General features: G+C 43.0%; 1 protein-coding gene across 1 annotated transcript; it reads left to right on the forward strand.

The window, feature by feature from the left end:
* Nucleotides 1–4,797: 4,797 nt before the first annotated feature.
* Nucleotides 4,798–13,010, forward strand: LOC125378720 (formin-like protein 20). The gene is made up of 2 exons (XM_048394664.1): nt 4,798–5,154; nt 11,913–13,010. The coding sequence occupies exons 1-2, from the start codon at nt 4,798–4,800 to the stop codon at nt 13,008–13,010; spliced, it is 1,455 nt and encodes a 484-aa protein (XP_048250621.1).
* Nucleotides 13,011–18,533: the final 5,523 nt, after the last annotated feature.

The raw sequence follows: 18,533 nt of genomic DNA on the forward strand, positions 1-18,533 counted from the left end.
GAATGGAGGGAGAAGGTAATGGAATATAAAAAAGCTTTTTGAAACTGTAAGCTGTTCCCGAAAATACTCATTATTTGTATCATAGTAATTGGAAACGTGAAATTGGCCTCCCTCTCCAAACGTCTTTCTTAATGAATTGTTAGATATGAATCCGCTGTCGATGCTGTTGTCACTTCTGGCAGATAGTCAGAGTTCCATTGACCATGGGGAAAGGGTATCAATACATGCTGATACAATACTGATGTGACTAACATACCATATGCAAATCTCTCCATCTATCGCTATTGCTACACAATACGGCAGTCAATACAACAGTGCCACTTGCCACCAGATCTGTGCCACCTGCCACCAGAACTGTGCATGACGTCTTTGAAATTCAATACAACAGTGCCACTTGCCACCAGATCTGTGCATGACGTCTTTGAAATTCAATACAACAGTGCCACTTGGCACCAGAACAGTGCATGACGTCTTTGATATCCAATACAACAGTGCCACTTGCCACCAGATCTGTGCATGACGTCTTTGAAATTCAATACAACAGTGCCACTTGGCACCAGAACAGTGCATGACGTCTTTGATATCCAATACAACAGTGCCACTTGCCACCAGAACAGTGCATGGCGTCTTTGATATTCAAAACAATAGTGCCACTTGCCACCAAAACAGTGCATGACGTCTTTGATATTCAAAACAACAGTGCCACTTGCCACCAGAACAGTGCATGGCGTCTTTGATATTCAAAACAACAGTGCCACTTGCCACCAGAACAGTGCATGACGTCTTTGAAATTCAATACAACAGTGCCACTTGCCACAAGAACAGTGCATGGCGTCTTTGATATCCAATACAACAGTGCCACTTGCCACCAGAACAGTGCATGGCGTCTTTGATATTCAAAACAACAGTGCCACTTGCCACCAAAACAGTGCATGGCGTCTTTGATATTCAAAACAACAGTGCCACTTGCCACCAGAACAGTGCATGACGTCTTTGATATTCAATACAACAGTGCCACTTGCCACCAGAACAGTGCATGACGTCGTTGAACTTCAATACAACAATGCCACTTGCCACCAGAACAGTGAATGACGTCTTTGATATTCAATACAACAGTGCCACTTGCCACCAGAACAGTGTATGACGTCTTTGATATTCAATACAACAGTGCCACTTGCCACCAGAAAAGTGCATGACGTGTTTTTGTTATTCAATACAACAGTGCCACTTGCCACCAGAAATGTGCATGACGTCTTTGATAGATGGTACATATTCAACAGTGACGCTGAAGTGAACGTGACTTTTTTGGTACTTGTTCAGTACAATCAGGACAGACATTTTCTGTTACCAGACATGGAAATGGCATTTTCGTACTTTATGCGTACAGAAGTGTGTCACGGTACACGACAGCGTCCCCCAAGGGACTGGTGCGTGCCAGGGATCCCATCCTAGCTGCGCCTAGGGGTATCACAGGCACCACTGAGACACTCGCGACAAGCAAGACAAGACAAGACAAGTCAGACCACATGCATGCATCCTAAACTTTCTGCTGGTAGTTAACAAGAGCGACAAAACATTACCATCATCATTAGATATATTTTCTTAAAACAGAGTTCACTGTACGGTTCGGACTATGTCATACGCATGTGTTTATGCAACAACACGAATACCAACTGAAGTAAGACAAAGTATTCAACTAAGACCAGGGCGGTCGGGTAGCCTAGTGGTTAAAGCGTTCGCTCGTCACGCCGTAGACCCGGGTTCGATTCCGTCTAAGGCGCTGCGCAGAGTTGCGTCCCTTGGGCACGCCAGAAACCTATGATTATGGGTTCGAATCCCGGTTCGCCCTGATTATGTTTCTAGGTTTGTCAGCACCATACCCGTGCTCGTGGGAACTGGTAAACGTCGAAGACCTGCATCACTTCGAGCTTTCCTCTCACATTAAGCTGACGAGCCGCGTTATAACTGGAATACTGTTAAAAGCGGCGTTAAACCCAACTCACTCACTCACTCACTCACTCACTCACTCTCACTCACACACTCACTCACTCACTCACTCACTCACTCACTCACTCACAAATGTACCCATATCCAGTGAACGGCCCGAATCAGCTGTGGTGTGACCCCACCGTGGGGAACTTTTCCATGGAAGGGACACGACCGCCGTATTTTACTCTGACTCGGACCTAGGAGGAAACAATAGCAAGGACGTTGTACAAGATACTAGTGGAGAACATCTTGGTGGCAAAGTGTGTTTGTAGTAGATTTAATTTATCAAATTTACATAATCAACAATTAACAAACAATAATGTTTTAACACCGTTTCGAAGTGCAGAGTAGGGCACAATTAGACAACTTTTAATTAGAATCAGAGCATAATTACTGACGTCATGTCTCTTGTCTCAGTAGGAATACTATTTTCATAATCGTAAATGTATCTTTCAAATCTCCTGGGATTTATGAAATGCCCACTTCACATGTATTTAGCAACAATATTAAGCTATATTACGGCAGTCTGTAAAATAATCAAGTCTGGACCAGACAATCCAGCGATTGGCATCACTCGCACCGATCTCCGCATTTGGTATACGATGACATGCATCACACAAGCCAGCGAGCCTAACTCACTTCAGCCTCGTCAAGCATGGGTTGCTGAAGACAAATAATTATCCTAACCCGGGTCTTCACTTTGTACATGGCGTCTTTGACTCTTGGTGAGGTGGTGAGATGAAATGGGGTTTAACGTCGCGTCCAAGATTATTGCACTTATATAGCGACGTGCATGCACGTACGTGTGTGTGTGTGTGTGTGTGTGTGTGTGTGTGTGTGTGTGTGTGTGTGTGTGTGTGTGTGTGTGTGTGTGTGTGTGCTTGTACTAGATCGGACTGATGCCGATTTATAGTGCTAGCTTACTGAGATACCATGCCGCAGTTTAACATGAATATCCCACTCAGACACAGTATACTGACTCCGAGCCGACCAGTCCTTGTTTTAGCCCCTTAATGCCGAGCGCCAGACAGGGTAACCACAAGTACCATCTTTTAACGTCTTTTGGTATGACGCGGGCGGGGATCGAACTCGGATCTTCCGCTCTCCGGGCGAACGCTCTTCCACTAGACCACAGAGGGGGTCTGACTCTTATAAAACAGTAATACTGACACCAGAACTATCCTGGTCATCCATGATACCTAGAACAACTGTGACATTTAATGCACGACCAAAAACATTTCCCGAGCTGTATCAGACGTTCTTACTCCAAGTAAATAATTAAGAAGCTAATTGTAGTGATCCTGAAAAGTAAAACTATATTGAAATTGTTTTACTGCGATTCAAAACAATAAATTCTCTTGAGTTGAGAAATCAAATGAAGAACATGGCTTCAAGGCATTCTGGTGTTCTGAAATTGGTTTCTCAAGATTCACGTGATTCACGTCTTTGCATCCATTGAAAAAAGTAGCTGGCAATCTCCTGAAGTTTTGTCTTTGTCACAAACATAACAAAGTGTTTATGTAACACCGAGATTAAGGGAGAAGGCCAGTGCCACATGTGTCCCGGCCTCACACGTAACGTTAGACTGCGAGATACATAGCTTCCTACACGCAGCTTTGACGATTCAAGGTCAAGTTCGAGCTCTTGGTAACCACCATGAAATACAATAACAAGTTCAGGGGCTTTTCATATCGATCGCGGTTTTAGAGCTACCACATATGTTCCAGAGATAAACAACAAGCTTATAGAGGACATTTCTTTTCGAATCATGGGCGTTTTCTCAGATAAACTCATAAGTATACCTCTCTGGACCGGTAGCGTCCGCCCGGAGAGCGGAAGGTTCGGAGTTCGATCCCCGGCCGCGTCATACCAAAAGACGTTAAAAGATGGTATTTGTTGTTACCCTGTCTGGCGCTCGGCATTAAGGGGCTAAAACAAGGACTGGTCGGCTCGGAGTCAGTATACTGTGTCTGAGTGGGGTATTCATGTTAAACTGCGGCATGGTATCTCAGTGTGCTAGCACTATAAATCGGCATCAGTCCGGACCAGTACAAGCAGCCACACACACACGTGCATGCACGTCGCTATATAAGTGCAATAACCTTGGACGCGACGTTAAACCCCATTTCACCTCACCTCACCTCTGGACCGGTTGGTGTCGAAACGTGAAAAGTTGACTTATGTTTTCCTGAGAGTGTATTCGTAATGCTCCACTTGTTTGTAGTGACCGGGTCTGTATGGAACCAAGAGGGAGATTGGCGGTGCAGTGTCCACTATTTTTTCATTACACATATAGGTTCAGAATATACACGCATTTGTTGTTTGGGATACTGGGATGTGTAAAAAAGTAACTACATATTTTTATTGTTAGTCTATTTGAAATACATACATACATACGTACATACATACATACATACATACATACATACATACATACATACATACATACATACATACATACATACATACATACATACATACATACATACATGCATACATACATGCCACCCATGCGGACATGGTGTCCACTTTAGGGGATAGCACTTCTACCTTTGTCACTATGAAGAGGTGGGCAGCGTAGATCAAGAGGGGAAGAAATAGCCCCGAATTTGATCCAAGATCACAAAGACATTCAACTGCCACCACTTAGGGGGAAAAAATACATATTATTATTATGGATATGGGATATCGACGGCTCACAGCACGTTACATAGCCAATGCAGTAAGCACATCTCATGAGTGGTTTGAGAACATCCTGAGGAATGAACTTGGCACGACAAAGGTTCAGCACGCTGGGTTCCCAGGGTTATGAGTCTTCATCAGAAACGCTCCAGGTTCAGCATATCTCGCGAGAATGTTCGTCGTTCTGAAGCAGACACAACTGATTTTGTTGAGCGATTTGTAACTAAAGACGAGTCTTGGGTTCACCACTATCTGCCAGAACCTACAACAGCGGAAACGTCTAACGTCTCCTCTTCCGGGGCAGGAGGTCTGTTCCATCAGGAGGCAAAGTCTGTTCAATCGGGAAGCAAAGTCTGTTCCATCAGGGGGCAACGTCTGTTCCATCAGGAGGCAAAGTCTGTTCCATCAGGAGGCAAAGTCTGTTCCATCAGGAAGCAAAGTCTGTTCCATCAGGGGGCAAAGTCTGTTCCATCAGGAGGCAAAGTCTGTTCCATCAGGAGGCAAAGTCTGTTCCATTAGGGGGCAAAGTCTGTTCCATCAGGAAGCAAAGTCTGTTCCATCAGCTGAAGAAGGCGATGCCTTCATTTTTCTGGGATATTAAAGTAATCCCACAGGTGTTCTAACTCCCGAAAGGTCAGTCCATAATGACCAATAATATGCTATGAAAACTGCGTGAGAAGGCTAAACATTGAGGAAAACTCATCAAAAATGTCTTGTTTCACCACGACAATGCACCTGTACATACCTCTGTTGTCGCCATGTCTGCAATCCATGACTGTTGCTTTGAACTAATTTGAACATCCTTAGCAGAACTGGCACTGTCAGATTTCATCCTCTTCCAAACCTTCAAGAAAGAATTGTCTGAGAAGCAAATGATTTCTTCTTCTTCACTTTTTACGCCATCTTCTATACCGCCTTCTGTACCAACGATCTAGGCACTTCGGCATCGTCAGGAGCTCGAACGGATTTATTTTGAAAATTAAAAGCAACATACTCCACCATCTCATGTATGATAGCTAGCTCAGAACTTTAAGGTTGTCCGGAAACAAACTGAGGTATAGTTGTTCGACTCTGTAATGTCTTTCCCCTTACGCCTTGCATTGTGTTGGCAACGCCGTCATGTTTGAAGAGAGCAGACCGCTTCCGTGGTCTAGTGGTAGAGCGTCCGCCCGGAGAGCGGAAGGTCCGGGGTTCGATCCCCTGCCGCGTCATACCAAAAGCCGTTAAAAGATGGTACTTGTTGTTATCCTGTCAAAACAAGGACTGGTCGGCTCGGAGTCAGTATATTGTGTCTGAGTGCTAGTACAAGCACACATACACACACACACACACACACACACACACACACACACACACACACACACACACACACACGTGCATGTCGCTATATAAGTAAGCAATACTCTTAATAATCTTATAAAAACGTTAAACCCCATTTCACCTCATCTCACCTTTGAAGAGAACACGTACAAACATACAGAGGTACATTTGCTGGACCCCCTCACTGTATCTCACTTTGTGTCGTGTATGCTGTCGACAAAGCAACGATTCTTGAATAGACATTTGACGTGATATTCCTTGAGGCAACAGACAAACACGACCAGTAGAATAAGACATGCTCTAATACCCCTCCCGTGTCCTTACTGATGCTCGGTGATCCATTCATATAAATTGTAATCATTATTTTGACTTTTACTCTAAATGGAATCTGTTTCGGCAGATAATCAAGATTGATTATTCTCTGTTGCTGATGTTCTTTATTTACATTTGAACGAAATACTATACGTTACTTACACGATTCGACTATTGATATAATCTTAAATGGCAGAAACTTGTTGACAAAAAGGTAAAGGATGCCATTACATTTTTGTTGGATGTTTGTTTGAGCAGGGTTACAACTTTCAAGGCCTTACCAAAGCTTTCAAAATGTTTTTTGATAGACATGTGGTGACACTTCCTAATTTGACGCATCCGGGACAAAAAATGATGTCCTATGCCCTATGTTCCCGTGTTTCTTCAGGTGAACAATTGACTTGCCTTTCCGTGTGTTTGTGACGGATGTCACCGTTGGGGCAAGCTACGCTCACATTTTCGCGAACACCTCATAATCACATGATCCTGCTGTAGTGGGAATCGTAAATCGATTCGCGATTGCTTGTAACTACGGAAAGTGCTTTGTCGCTTTTATTAAAATGTTCTTCACCCATGGTAATATTTTCATAAAGGCTCCAGTAAGTCTTTCATTATTTGCGATATTTAGTACCATTTAGGAACCTGTTCAATTATATAAATTATGTTAAATACATTATGTTCCTATCCATATGACTCCTTTACAGACAAGCAACTATAAATAATCATATATCATTGCCGTTTTAAATTTAGTGTCTTCAGTTTTTTTAACTGACTAATACACCATAAAAGTATCCTATTTATCAGCCCAAAATATCATTTCTTCTTTGAAACACGTGGCTTGTTTGCACGTGAAGAAGGTTATGTACTGTTAGCAAGTGGCTGCGCAGAAATAATATCCCTGATATGGTCAGCGTATATTGCGATTCTCCCACACATAATCTATTTGAAAGTCATTGTCAAGTTTACTCGTGGCAGCTCTCACAACCTACACGATTATAATTTTCAATGTCATAGGATCCGTGCTTGTATTGTATGCTTGCCGTTAAAGGCGACTATATTTGTCGTAAGAGGCGAATGACGGGTCAGGTGGTCGGTCAGGCTCGCTGACTTGGTTGATGCATGCCATTGATCCCAATTGCGTAGATCGATCCTCATGATGTCAATTACTGGATTGTCTGGTCCAGACTACACAACAAACAAACAAACAAACAACAAATATTATTGCGTTGTCTTGGTGACAACATTTGCGACTGATGCTACCATTATTGAAATGGCGGCGTACGGTTTTCAAACACCTTCTTTAAACAAGCAGCATCCATTCTGATGCAAAAGGAATACATTAATTTGTTAAACGTTTTTCATTAATTATAAGCAGCAGAATCTCGATCTGCACTTGTACACAGCAGACATAATTCAAAATCAACTATCGTTTTTATTAGTCTCAACAAATTCAGTAAATGTTCTATAGTGTCACGGATTTTCTGGTTCATCGATCACTTGATTGTCTGGTTTGTTTACAGGACGCCGTCCAAGCGTGGCGTCAGACAATACATACTTCCTTTTTTATGCACATTGTGTGAGTGGTGGGTTCTTCAGGTAGGGCAGGACATGCTTACACTTTTCGCGAGCACCTGGTGTCATCACAGATTTCCAGTGATCCATTCATAAAACTTTCACAGTTATTTTGCCAAATGGAATCTGTTTCAGCGGATAATCTAGACTGACTATGTCCTTGTATTGACTATTTAATTTGTCATATTCAGAGAAACGAGTTTAAGCAACGCCATGAAATTAACCTTTAAAATCAAAATATTTGTTTCAGGAAAACTAGTCAGTTATTTAAACGTTCCCCAAACACCATACCGATGCAGATACATTAATCACACTTTGTAACTAATTTCAGTAAATTTATATAAACATTTACCATAATTGATAACATGAGTCACCAGTCAATCTATCTCACTGTAATTCGACAACAACAGAAACAAACATTTTCAATGACTTTTAAACACAGACGCCAAAATGTATCATTTTTTTTGTTCGCATAAACATAAACTCGTTGTGAAAAGATAAATATCTTTTCCAAACATGAATTTCCCTTTAAGCACTGTACAAAAGTTGAAGGGCAATGTCACCTACAATCTGCTTCTATGTTCTACACGCAATATTGACGTTTAAAGTCACATATATTATACTTCTTATATTAAAATCGACCTTAAAAGCTGCACGAGACCGACCATCACGTGTACGACTGTAACCTTTTCTGACTGGTCCTTTAGGTACCTTGAACATAACCCACGTAACGTTGTCCTTGTGGTACATAAAGCTTTTAACTTCTAAGCCCTTCCCACATGCTAAGTCTCCCAAGACCAACCAACCAGCAACGGTTCATAGATTCACGTAAACCAATCAGAACGTACACTGAGAGCGTCACCCTTGACAACCCACGCCAACTCCTAATACGGGTGTTAAATATCGAACCGGATTGGCTAAAATATCCAAATGATTTCATATCGATTATGATTACCTGACCCTGACCTGTTCACGTGCTTGAACGGCTTTAAAAACAATCTCCATAACCCAATTTCATGAGAATAGAACTCCAGCCGACCTTCCTTTACCTTCGTGCTCTGGTTTCACGTGATGCGTGGTCGGCATAGAACAAGTCATTTGATTGGATTGAAAACAAAAAAAAACCTTTTAAGAAGGTTAAGGTCTGTTGTTGGGAGATCACATGACCTAAAGCGTATTTACGGCGAGGTGCACGGGCAAACTGGCTCCGGTAAATACAAGTGGGTGAATATACCATGATTATGAATATGCAAGAGGCTACATGAGAAAAACGTGTTGACCAAGATGAATAACAAATGACAATACCTTCAAAAATGGCCAACAGTGACATTTATTATCCAACATAAAAACAATATTTTTTCCACTGCAATGGTAGGAAATTTATTGTTTATGTATTATTGTTTTTCATGTTTGTGCATTTATTGAATGATGACGGTAAACAATTGTGTAAAATTTGTATCATGATAAAAGAAGGAGTTATAATCAGAGCTGAATCACAGCCATGTCACCTACTGATCGGCACCTGGCATTCCATCAGATCTACTGGTCACATGTAACCATGTGGGCATTAAAACGTGTGTGATCTTGAAGCCGACAGAGCCTTATAGGCGATGACCACCCACTGTTACTGAACAAGTATGAATCATTGCCAATGTCAATGTCAAACCTACGCATCCCCAAGCCCGCCGCTGAGATGCGCAAGGAGTCACGATCTTCTAGATAACAATACAGCAACACGTTTTTAAAGAAATCGCCAAATGTCGTTGATGTTTTTCTTTTGTTGGAGAGCTGTTTGCAGCATCTACAGAAAGACTACCTCTTCGAAAGTAGGCTGTGGTAAGGATTAGAAAAAGGAGATTGTTTATGTTTTTTTTATTCGATACATGAAGTGTTCGTTTGGAGGTTATCCGACTAGTTAAGAATAGGAAACTTCTGTTTTAGTTGTGCATCACACATTCCGATGACGTCTTGGACATAACACTGCAAAGAAATCCGATATTTGGCCATTTAAGTTGATGAAACAGCGGGCTGTGATCCTTCAGGTGGTATGTTTATATCCAACATTTGATTATGATTATATCCGTTGTTTATTGATTACTGTTTCCTAGAATTCAGAAAAAGGATGACTCACATTATGTAGTCTAAGGCTTTGAGGGACTTTCGGGGTAGCCTAGTGGTTAAAGACCCCGGTTCGATTCCCGACATGGGTACAATGTGTGAAGCCCATTTCTGGTGTTGACCGTCGTGATATTGCGTGAATATTGCTAAAAGCGGCGTAAAACCTCACTCACTCACTCACTTAGGCTTTGATTACTCATATGATACTATGTCGTTAATAGTTTCAATGCAAGAAGTCACACAAAATACGACTCACTGAATCACACCACACCGTACTTCATCACACCGCGCCAAGCACATTGCAAGCAAATTCATCACACACCAAAGACTCGATCTGCCCAACCCATCGAAACTCCAAACAATATAGGAACATAAAGAACGTTCTTATCACACAGACCATAACCTATTTCTTACTCACCACCCCAAACCAATATTTTTACACCACCCATATTACGTGTCGATTCCCAAATTGAAACAACATGTTAACTCTGACATCTGTGCGTAAAAGAGCTTAGTGTGAAATCAACAACCAACCAACAAATGGTATACAATCAACAATTGCATTACAAAATTCACAAGGTTTACAAATCAATACAAATTACTACACAGCATACAATGGCAGTAAACAATAGAGTGGTAGTACAATACCCAAATGGCAATAGATCATATGATTGCAGGGGTCAGTATCAAATACACAAATACAGTGGTATAGCAAAAGTTAGTCACAATAATATATATTCACCCAGCGACGACAGTCTTCAAGCTTCCCAGATGGGCTGGGCAGCGAATCAGGAATGATGAGCGATCCTCACATGAAAGCTGGTTCCGATGTGATGACAATGCGTTAGAGATACATAAACATTCTTGCACCACTAAATATCCAGCCTAAACTTTTGCTGGAAATTTCACCATAGTCTACAGCCAACAACACAACACTCGACAGCCAACAACACCACGCTCCACAGCAAACTAAACAACAGCGCTCTCCCTTTACAAAAGAAAATACAACATAGCGAATTAAATGAGGTTTTAATACATCATTTGTAGTGTGGAGATTGGTTTGGTAACACTATCAAATAGTGATGACGCCAGGTGTTTGCGAAATGGTGAGCCTAATCCTGCTCCATCGGTGGCACTCGTCACAAACACATGCAGAGACGAGTCAAGTGTTTACCTGAACATATGGTGCAAGACAAAATAAGGAATTACATCGGACCTTATTTTGGCCACTGATGCGTCAAATTTGGAAATGTCCTCCCCTTGTGTTCCATTATTTGTTGAAAGCTTCACTGATGCCTTGAATGTTGTAATTTGTGGTGGCACGTGGTCCTGTGCACAGCGCACAGATCACAAATCAGGTAAAATTAAGAAACGTCGGTCTCGGAGAGTAGTTGGATGGGTGACCACGTTAAGCAGCTTGACTGAGAGATTCTAGGGCTTCGTTCCTGCCCCACACTGAAGCACATGTACCACATGTGGTGCCTCCTTAGGCAAGTGACTTTGTTCGAAATGTGCCTCTGTTCACCCAGCAGTGAGTGGGTACCCGGTATGATGAGATGGTAATCTGGCTGTTAACCTTCCAGCGCCTTACAGGCAGCTTGGGTTGTATACTCCCCAGGGAGGTGAGAATGAAAATCGAGTGCTCACTGATCCATTGACCGGGTTAATAATAGTGTAGCGCTATGAGCATCCACTTGGTGAATGGCTTCTGGCGCATTATAAATGCACTTATTATGAACCCTAATTAAACACCTTTTGAGCAAGAGGCGTATGACGCTCTTTGAAATCTTCGAAGACAGAACCTGCTCGATTGTACCTCAAAAGTTGTGAAATGTAGACCGAAAAGGGTGGATCTGCTGGAATATTGCTCGACATTAACAAAACTTGACTTTTGTCTTGTTCTCCAATGCCTACCATAGCCTTCTAAAGCACACCCCAACACGCCACAACCCCCACCCCAACATTCTAAAGCACACCCCAACACGCCACAACCCCCACCCCAACATTCTAAGGCACACCCCAACACGCCACAACCCCCACCCCAACATTCTAAGGCACATCCCAACACGCCACAACCCCCACCCCAACATTCTAAGGCACATCCCAACACGCCACAACCCCCACCCCAACATTCTAAAGCACACCCCAACACGCCACAACCCCCACCCCAACATTCTAAGGCACATCCCAACACGCCACAACCCCCACCCCAACATTCTAAGGCACATCCCAACACGCCACAACCCCCACCCCAACATTCTAAGGCACATCCCAACACGCCACAACCCCCACCCCAACATTCTAAGGCACATCCCAACACGCCACAACCCCCACCCCAACATTCTAAGGCACACCCCAACACCCCACAACCCCCACCCCAACATTCTAAGGCACATCCCAACACGCCACAACCCCCACCCCAACATTCTAAGGCACATCCCAACACGCCACAACCCCCACCCCAACATTCTAAGGCACACCCCAACACCCCACAACCCCCACCCCAACATTCTAAGGCACATCCCAACACGCCACAACCCCCACCCCAACATTCTAAGGCACATCCCAACACGCCACAACCCCCACCCCAACATTCTAAAGCACACCCCAACACGCCACAACCCCCACCCCAACATTCTAAGGCACACCCCAACACGCCACAACCCCCACCCCAACATTCTAAGGCACACCCCAACACGCCACAACCCCCACCCCAACATTCTAAGGCACACCCCAACACGCCACAACCCCGACCCCAACATTCTAAGGCACACCCCAACACGCCACAACCCCCACCCCAACATTCTAAGGCACATCCCAACACGCCACAACCCCCACCCCAACATTCTAAGGCACATCCCAACACGCCACAACCCCCACCCCAACATTCTAAGGCACATCCCAACACGCCACAACCCCCACCCCAACATTCTAAAGCCCACCCCAACACGCCACAACCCCCACCCCAACATTCTAAGGCACATCCCAACACGCCATGGTACACCACAGCCTTCTAAAGCACACACAACGCGCTACACCCCATCCCAACATTATTCCATTGACCACACCGGACCACAACGGACCACAACCACAACCACATAACACCACACCACACCACACCACACCACACCACACCACACCACAGTGTCTAAGCTTCACATCCAACAACACCTTACGCCACAGCACCCACCCTCCAAGGCCAGAGCCCAACCCCCCCCCCCCCCCCCCCCCCCCCCCCCTCCGCCCCCACTACTCACCCATCACCACCTTTCCTTGTGCACACAAGTGATTATAACACTACCCCTGCTAGTTATGTGAATAGCGCCTAGTGCAAACGTTTAGCAGCATACCCATAGGTAACAGTAACAAGACATATAGTACCGTTAGTATACCCCAGGAGAGCCGTTACCGCAGTTCTTCAGCAAGACACCTCGTTGACTAGTGTTGGGGAATCAGATCCCCAATTGCAAAATCTCTTCCCAGTGAAATGAAAGTTAGATTAAAATATCTTATGGATAAAATGACAGCAATGCGTGGATCGTGTTCCATCTCTGACGCAGAGAACGTAGTCACTTATTTAATATTTTCTGGCAGATGATTCTAAAATAGCCATACAAAAATGAAGATGGCGTAATTTCGTTTGTATTATCATAATGCTTGTTTCAAAACGAGGCTGGGAAAAAAGTGGCTTTGTTAACTTTCAATGATTACAAGGTAGACGTTTTGTAAACATACGCGACAAAACAATGGTGATTCGTAAATACATGTTCATGATATAGTCGGAATCGTACAAGGGACTCTGCTTTAAGCAGAGGCTTGTTTTGATTATAGAAACTGTATGTCGTTGTACTTATGATTTTGTTTGTTTATTTGTTGTTTAACGCCGCACTCAGCAATATTCCAGCTATGTGACGGCGGTCTGTAAATAATCGAGTCTGGACCAGACAATCTAGTGATTGACATCATGAACATCGATCCACCCAATTGGGATACGATGATATGCATCAACCAAGTCAGCGAGCCTGACCACCCGATCCCGTGAGTCGACGCTTACGACAAGTATAGATGAATGCATATCTGAGCTTGGCCAGAGCAGCTTCAATGAACCTTTCCATACACTTTCATGTTAGGATGCCATTGTCATACGTTTGCGGCCCAGTATTCAAATAGTGCAGATATGCAAATATGTGAAATATGTTAGGTTAAATAATTTTTAATAATGATAATTCCACACAATGTGAAGTTTGACGTATTATTATAATGTAGTAAATGCACAAGTGCACAAGTACTCAGCTGATTGGTCAGACCAAGCAATATGTCGTCATATAATATTTCGATAGTTCATAATAGTACGATATTACATCACCGATGTTTCATGACGCTACACCTGACTATGTCACGTGAGCAATAGGCTCAGTTACATGGCAGTCTCCTTGAAGGTCTCGTATTTCATAAGTTTGTCGTCAAGCAATTTGAGGTGGCACGGGTGTCCCAGTCGTCGAAGGCGCCGCGATTCGCTGTGCAGAGTTGCGTCCCTTTGGCACGTCAGAAACCTATGATTGTGGGTTCGAATCCCGGTTCGCCCCGATTATGTTTCTAGGTCTGTCAGCACCATACCCGTGCTCGTGGGTTTCACCAAAGCGGTAAACGTCTGAGACTTGCATCACTCCGGGCTTTCCTCCCACATGAAGCTGACACGCCGTGATATAACTGGAATACTATTAAAAGAGGCGTTAAATCCAACGCACTCAAGCAATTTGTATTATAATGACACGTGGTGATATATGGCATAGCTGTCCAGCGATATTTATGTTGTGGAGGGTGAATACCATTTTATATTGATTTGTTCTAAACACAGTGCGTTACGAGAGAGATATGTTCCTAAAAGATTCGTTATTTATCCAAATTGAACACTGCTTACATTTAATGCGTTAATCTAATGTAAAGATAATTTTTAAAAATGCTATGTACGTTTATCAGGCCAATACGTTTATGAAACAACCAACCTATGGTCTGTATTTCTTAGATTTGTGTTTGTGTACAGTTGGGCTACTTGTATGCTGTGAATTTGGCCGATGGTCTACATTGTACATTCTTACGAAATAAGATATAGCATAGTCTACTCGCAACTCTGAATTATAGATTGTCCCCCAAAATCAACAAAACCCATATCCAGAATTATAAGACATCTCTACAAGATACCATCGGGTATTATCAGTATATCATTCATAAACACATGTTTATGATTTAGTCAGAATCGTTATAAAGACTCTCCTTTAAGTAGAGATGTCTTATGATTATGGGAAGAAAAGTTTGTCCCTTTTATTTAATTTAGTGTTTACAATCTCACAGACTTGAAACACATCTCGTTTAGTCGTTATGTTTAGACATAGGTTGCTAAAGACCATTGTACCGAGAAGGAATTTTACCCTTGGGCATACTATTATGAGTAATACTATTCTCAACAAAAAAAGTTCCTGTGACACCAATATTTTAGTATATTTTTCAAACAAGTAAAGTTTGGTTTTCAATATTGTAGTACATGTATGGAATCAAGTTACATAAACGCAACTGCTACAGAAAAGCATGCATTCCATGCAAATGTTGACTTTTATGCAATCCCCATGCATTTCACTACCCAAGAATGGGTATAAAAACATGTGCGTTAATGGGATTCCATAATGCATTTGTTTACCACTCAGAAAAACAACAAAATTACGCAATTTTTCAACATTACGAAATGCCACGCCTGTCCGAAAATGAGCATCTGCGAACCATTGGTATGCTTGAAGCAGGATCGAGTCAACCTGATGTTGCAAGACAATTTAATGTCCACAGAAGCACCATTTGGTGTTTATGCCACCTTTGGCAACAGACGAATACAGTCAGAAACCATCCTCGGAGTGGCAGGCCACGCGTAACCAAGCATCGACAAGACAACTGGATTCGAACAACACACCTACGAAAAGGATTCCAGCCAGTAACAGTGACTGCAAGAAGCATCCCTGGCCTTCGACGAATATCTTCACAAACCGTACGTCGTCGCCTCAGATGTGCAGGAATTGTCGCCAGAAGACCCGCCAGACGTCCCATTTTGACAGGAAACCACCGTCAAGCACGTCTACAGTGGTGCAGACATCATCTACGCTGGACGCCCATGCAGTGGGGACAAGTTTTATTCACTGACGAGTCTCGTTTTCACCTCAGCCACATCGATGGACGGATTCGAGTGTACCGACGTCGAGGTAACGTCAATTATTATGTCGTTACGTCAATCATTATGTCGTGGAAGAAGATCGGTTCGGGGGCGGCAGCGTTATGGTATGGGGTGGGCTTACAGCAAGACAGAGCACCCGTTTGATAGTGGTAGAGGGAAATCTCACTGGACAGCGCTACCGCGACGAGATCATCGGCCCTGTTCTACCGTTTTTGCATCGTCATGGCCCAGGCATTACCTTTCAACATGACAACGCCCGGCCTCATATTGCTCGACTTGTTCAGGATTCTCTTTAACAAAACAACCTGAATGTCATTCCCTGGCCGGCTCGCTCCCCTGATCTCTCACCAATCGAGCACCTGTGGGATGAGATGGATCGACGCCTTTGACGTCAACCACGTGTTCCACAGGCACTCCAGGAACATGCTCCAGCAGATATGGACAGATATCCCACAGGACTTTGTTCGACGCCTTGTCCATTCCATGAGACGAAGATGTGTTGCTTGCATCGCAACCAGAGGTGGACGCACACGCTATTGATTTGTAAATTGACATTTTGGCATGTTCATGTTTTTTTTAATGAAATCACGCATTTTCTGAAGTCAGTATGGCAAATTAAACCATTTGAACAATTAAAGCAGTCTTTTATCTGTTGCAAACCGAAATTGTTTCAGATTTGGTAAAAAACATAACATTGCATTAAATCTTTTTTAATGTCACAGGAACTTTTGTTGTTCAGTATATATGATAGTTTTACGCCGCCTTTAGAAATAGGCTTCACACGTTGTATCATGTGGGAATCGAACCTGGGCCTTCGGTGACACGAACGAAACCTTTAACCACTAGGCTACGTTGCCCCCTCCAAATTCATTCCTCATAAGACGTATCAAGTTAACTATAGTTCGGATAAACCAGGTTTCACTGTGTACGGTGGCTGTGGCTAAACGAAATGTGTTTTAGAACACTCCCCATTTGGCTTCTTGCGATATCTGATCGATTGGTTGCATCAGGTTGAAACGTTCCTCCGAGACAAATCAATTTCTGACTGTTATTTATGTTAAGATCGTGGTGACATTCAGATCCAGTAGCCTTGACCTAGAGATAGTTAACCAGGTTCCTAGTCAGCGACATCGCATGGCATATAGAAATACAGTTAATTTATGAAAAAAGCAGTCTTGTGCAATACGCCAAGCGATACAATAGCCTAGGTCGCTATATTGCTGAAATGATGCCGATGCGACGATAAATTTTAACTCACTTACAACAGCCTATTGATGGTTAAGGATATTCTACACAAAGAACAGTTTATTGTACTGTCCGGTTTCATAGTATACCAGCATACTAAATATTACATGGTTCTATGTCGTTGTCCCCACGCTGTGATGCAAAGAATATATGCCGCATTTTCTTCAATATACGTTTTGCCTGGATTCAGAGAAAATGTGTTTTTGGGGAGTATTGATGACCTTCCAGCGAAAACATGGCGGGGTGGGAAATGGTAGGTGGGTGGTTGTGGTGGTTGAATATGCGGATTTTCTTCAATATACGTTTTGCCTGGATTCAAAGAAAATGTGTTTTGGCGATTTTTTTATTACCTTCCAGCGAAAACATGGCGGGGGTGGGATGGGGTAGGTGGGTGGTTGTGGTGGTTCAATATGCGGATTTGAACCCAGACTTCGGCGTTATGAGGGAACGTTTTCACCATAAACTGCCCCTGTTTTATTTAAAGAAACAGAATATCATCTTAGAATCATGATCAGCGTGAAGTCTCCGGATTACTATATATACCTTACTTAAACTGTATTATTTAAATGTTGAAACTTCAAACGATGTATCTTTGTGTTGTCTTTGTACGCAGTAGCTGGATGTTCAGAGAAATGATAGTTGTTCATATTTCACGTGGTTGGTGGTCAGGTAGGAATTCTTTTTTTGTGATTAAGACATGCAATTTCATGAATAGTAAACAAAAATAAATACATTTGGGCCATGAAATTATTTTGAAAATTATGTTGATGACAAGTTAGTCCTTTTGACCATTTCTAAACTGAACGATACATATTGATATTAATCCAAACGACATCGTTTGACTTACCATATGTTCCCGTGTATTTTTTGGTGATCAATTGACTTGCCTTTGCATGTGTTCGTGACGGGTGCCACCGGTGGGACAGGATACGCTCACCTTTCGCGTACGTCTTGTTTCATCACTGTTTGATAGTGATTCACAGACAGATGCTCGTGATACAGTCGGAATCGTACGATCGACGTTGCTTTTAGCCGCTTTTCTTGTGAGTGAGTCAGTCAGTCAGTTGGGTTTAACGCC

This window comes from Haliotis rufescens, unplaced genomic scaffold, assembly GCF_023055435.1.
Source record: "Haliotis rufescens isolate VD_foot unplaced genomic scaffold, xgHalRufe1.0.p SCAF_13, whole genome shotgun sequence".
Lineage (NCBI taxonomy): Eukaryota > Metazoa > Mollusca > Gastropoda > Lepetellida > Haliotidae > Haliotis > Haliotis rufescens.

What these genes read in the sequence shown, in the direction of transcription:
- LOC125378720 (XM_048394664.1), top strand. Translation starts at nt 4,798, where the DNA reads ATGAGTCTTCATCAGAAACGCTCCAGGTTCAGCATATCTCGCGAGAAT. An exon ending in CTGTTCCATCAGGAGGCAAA is followed by an intron (nt 5,155 to 11,912) that starts GTCTGTTCCATC and finishes TGCCTACCATAG; the next exon opens with CCTTCTAAAGCACACCCCAA.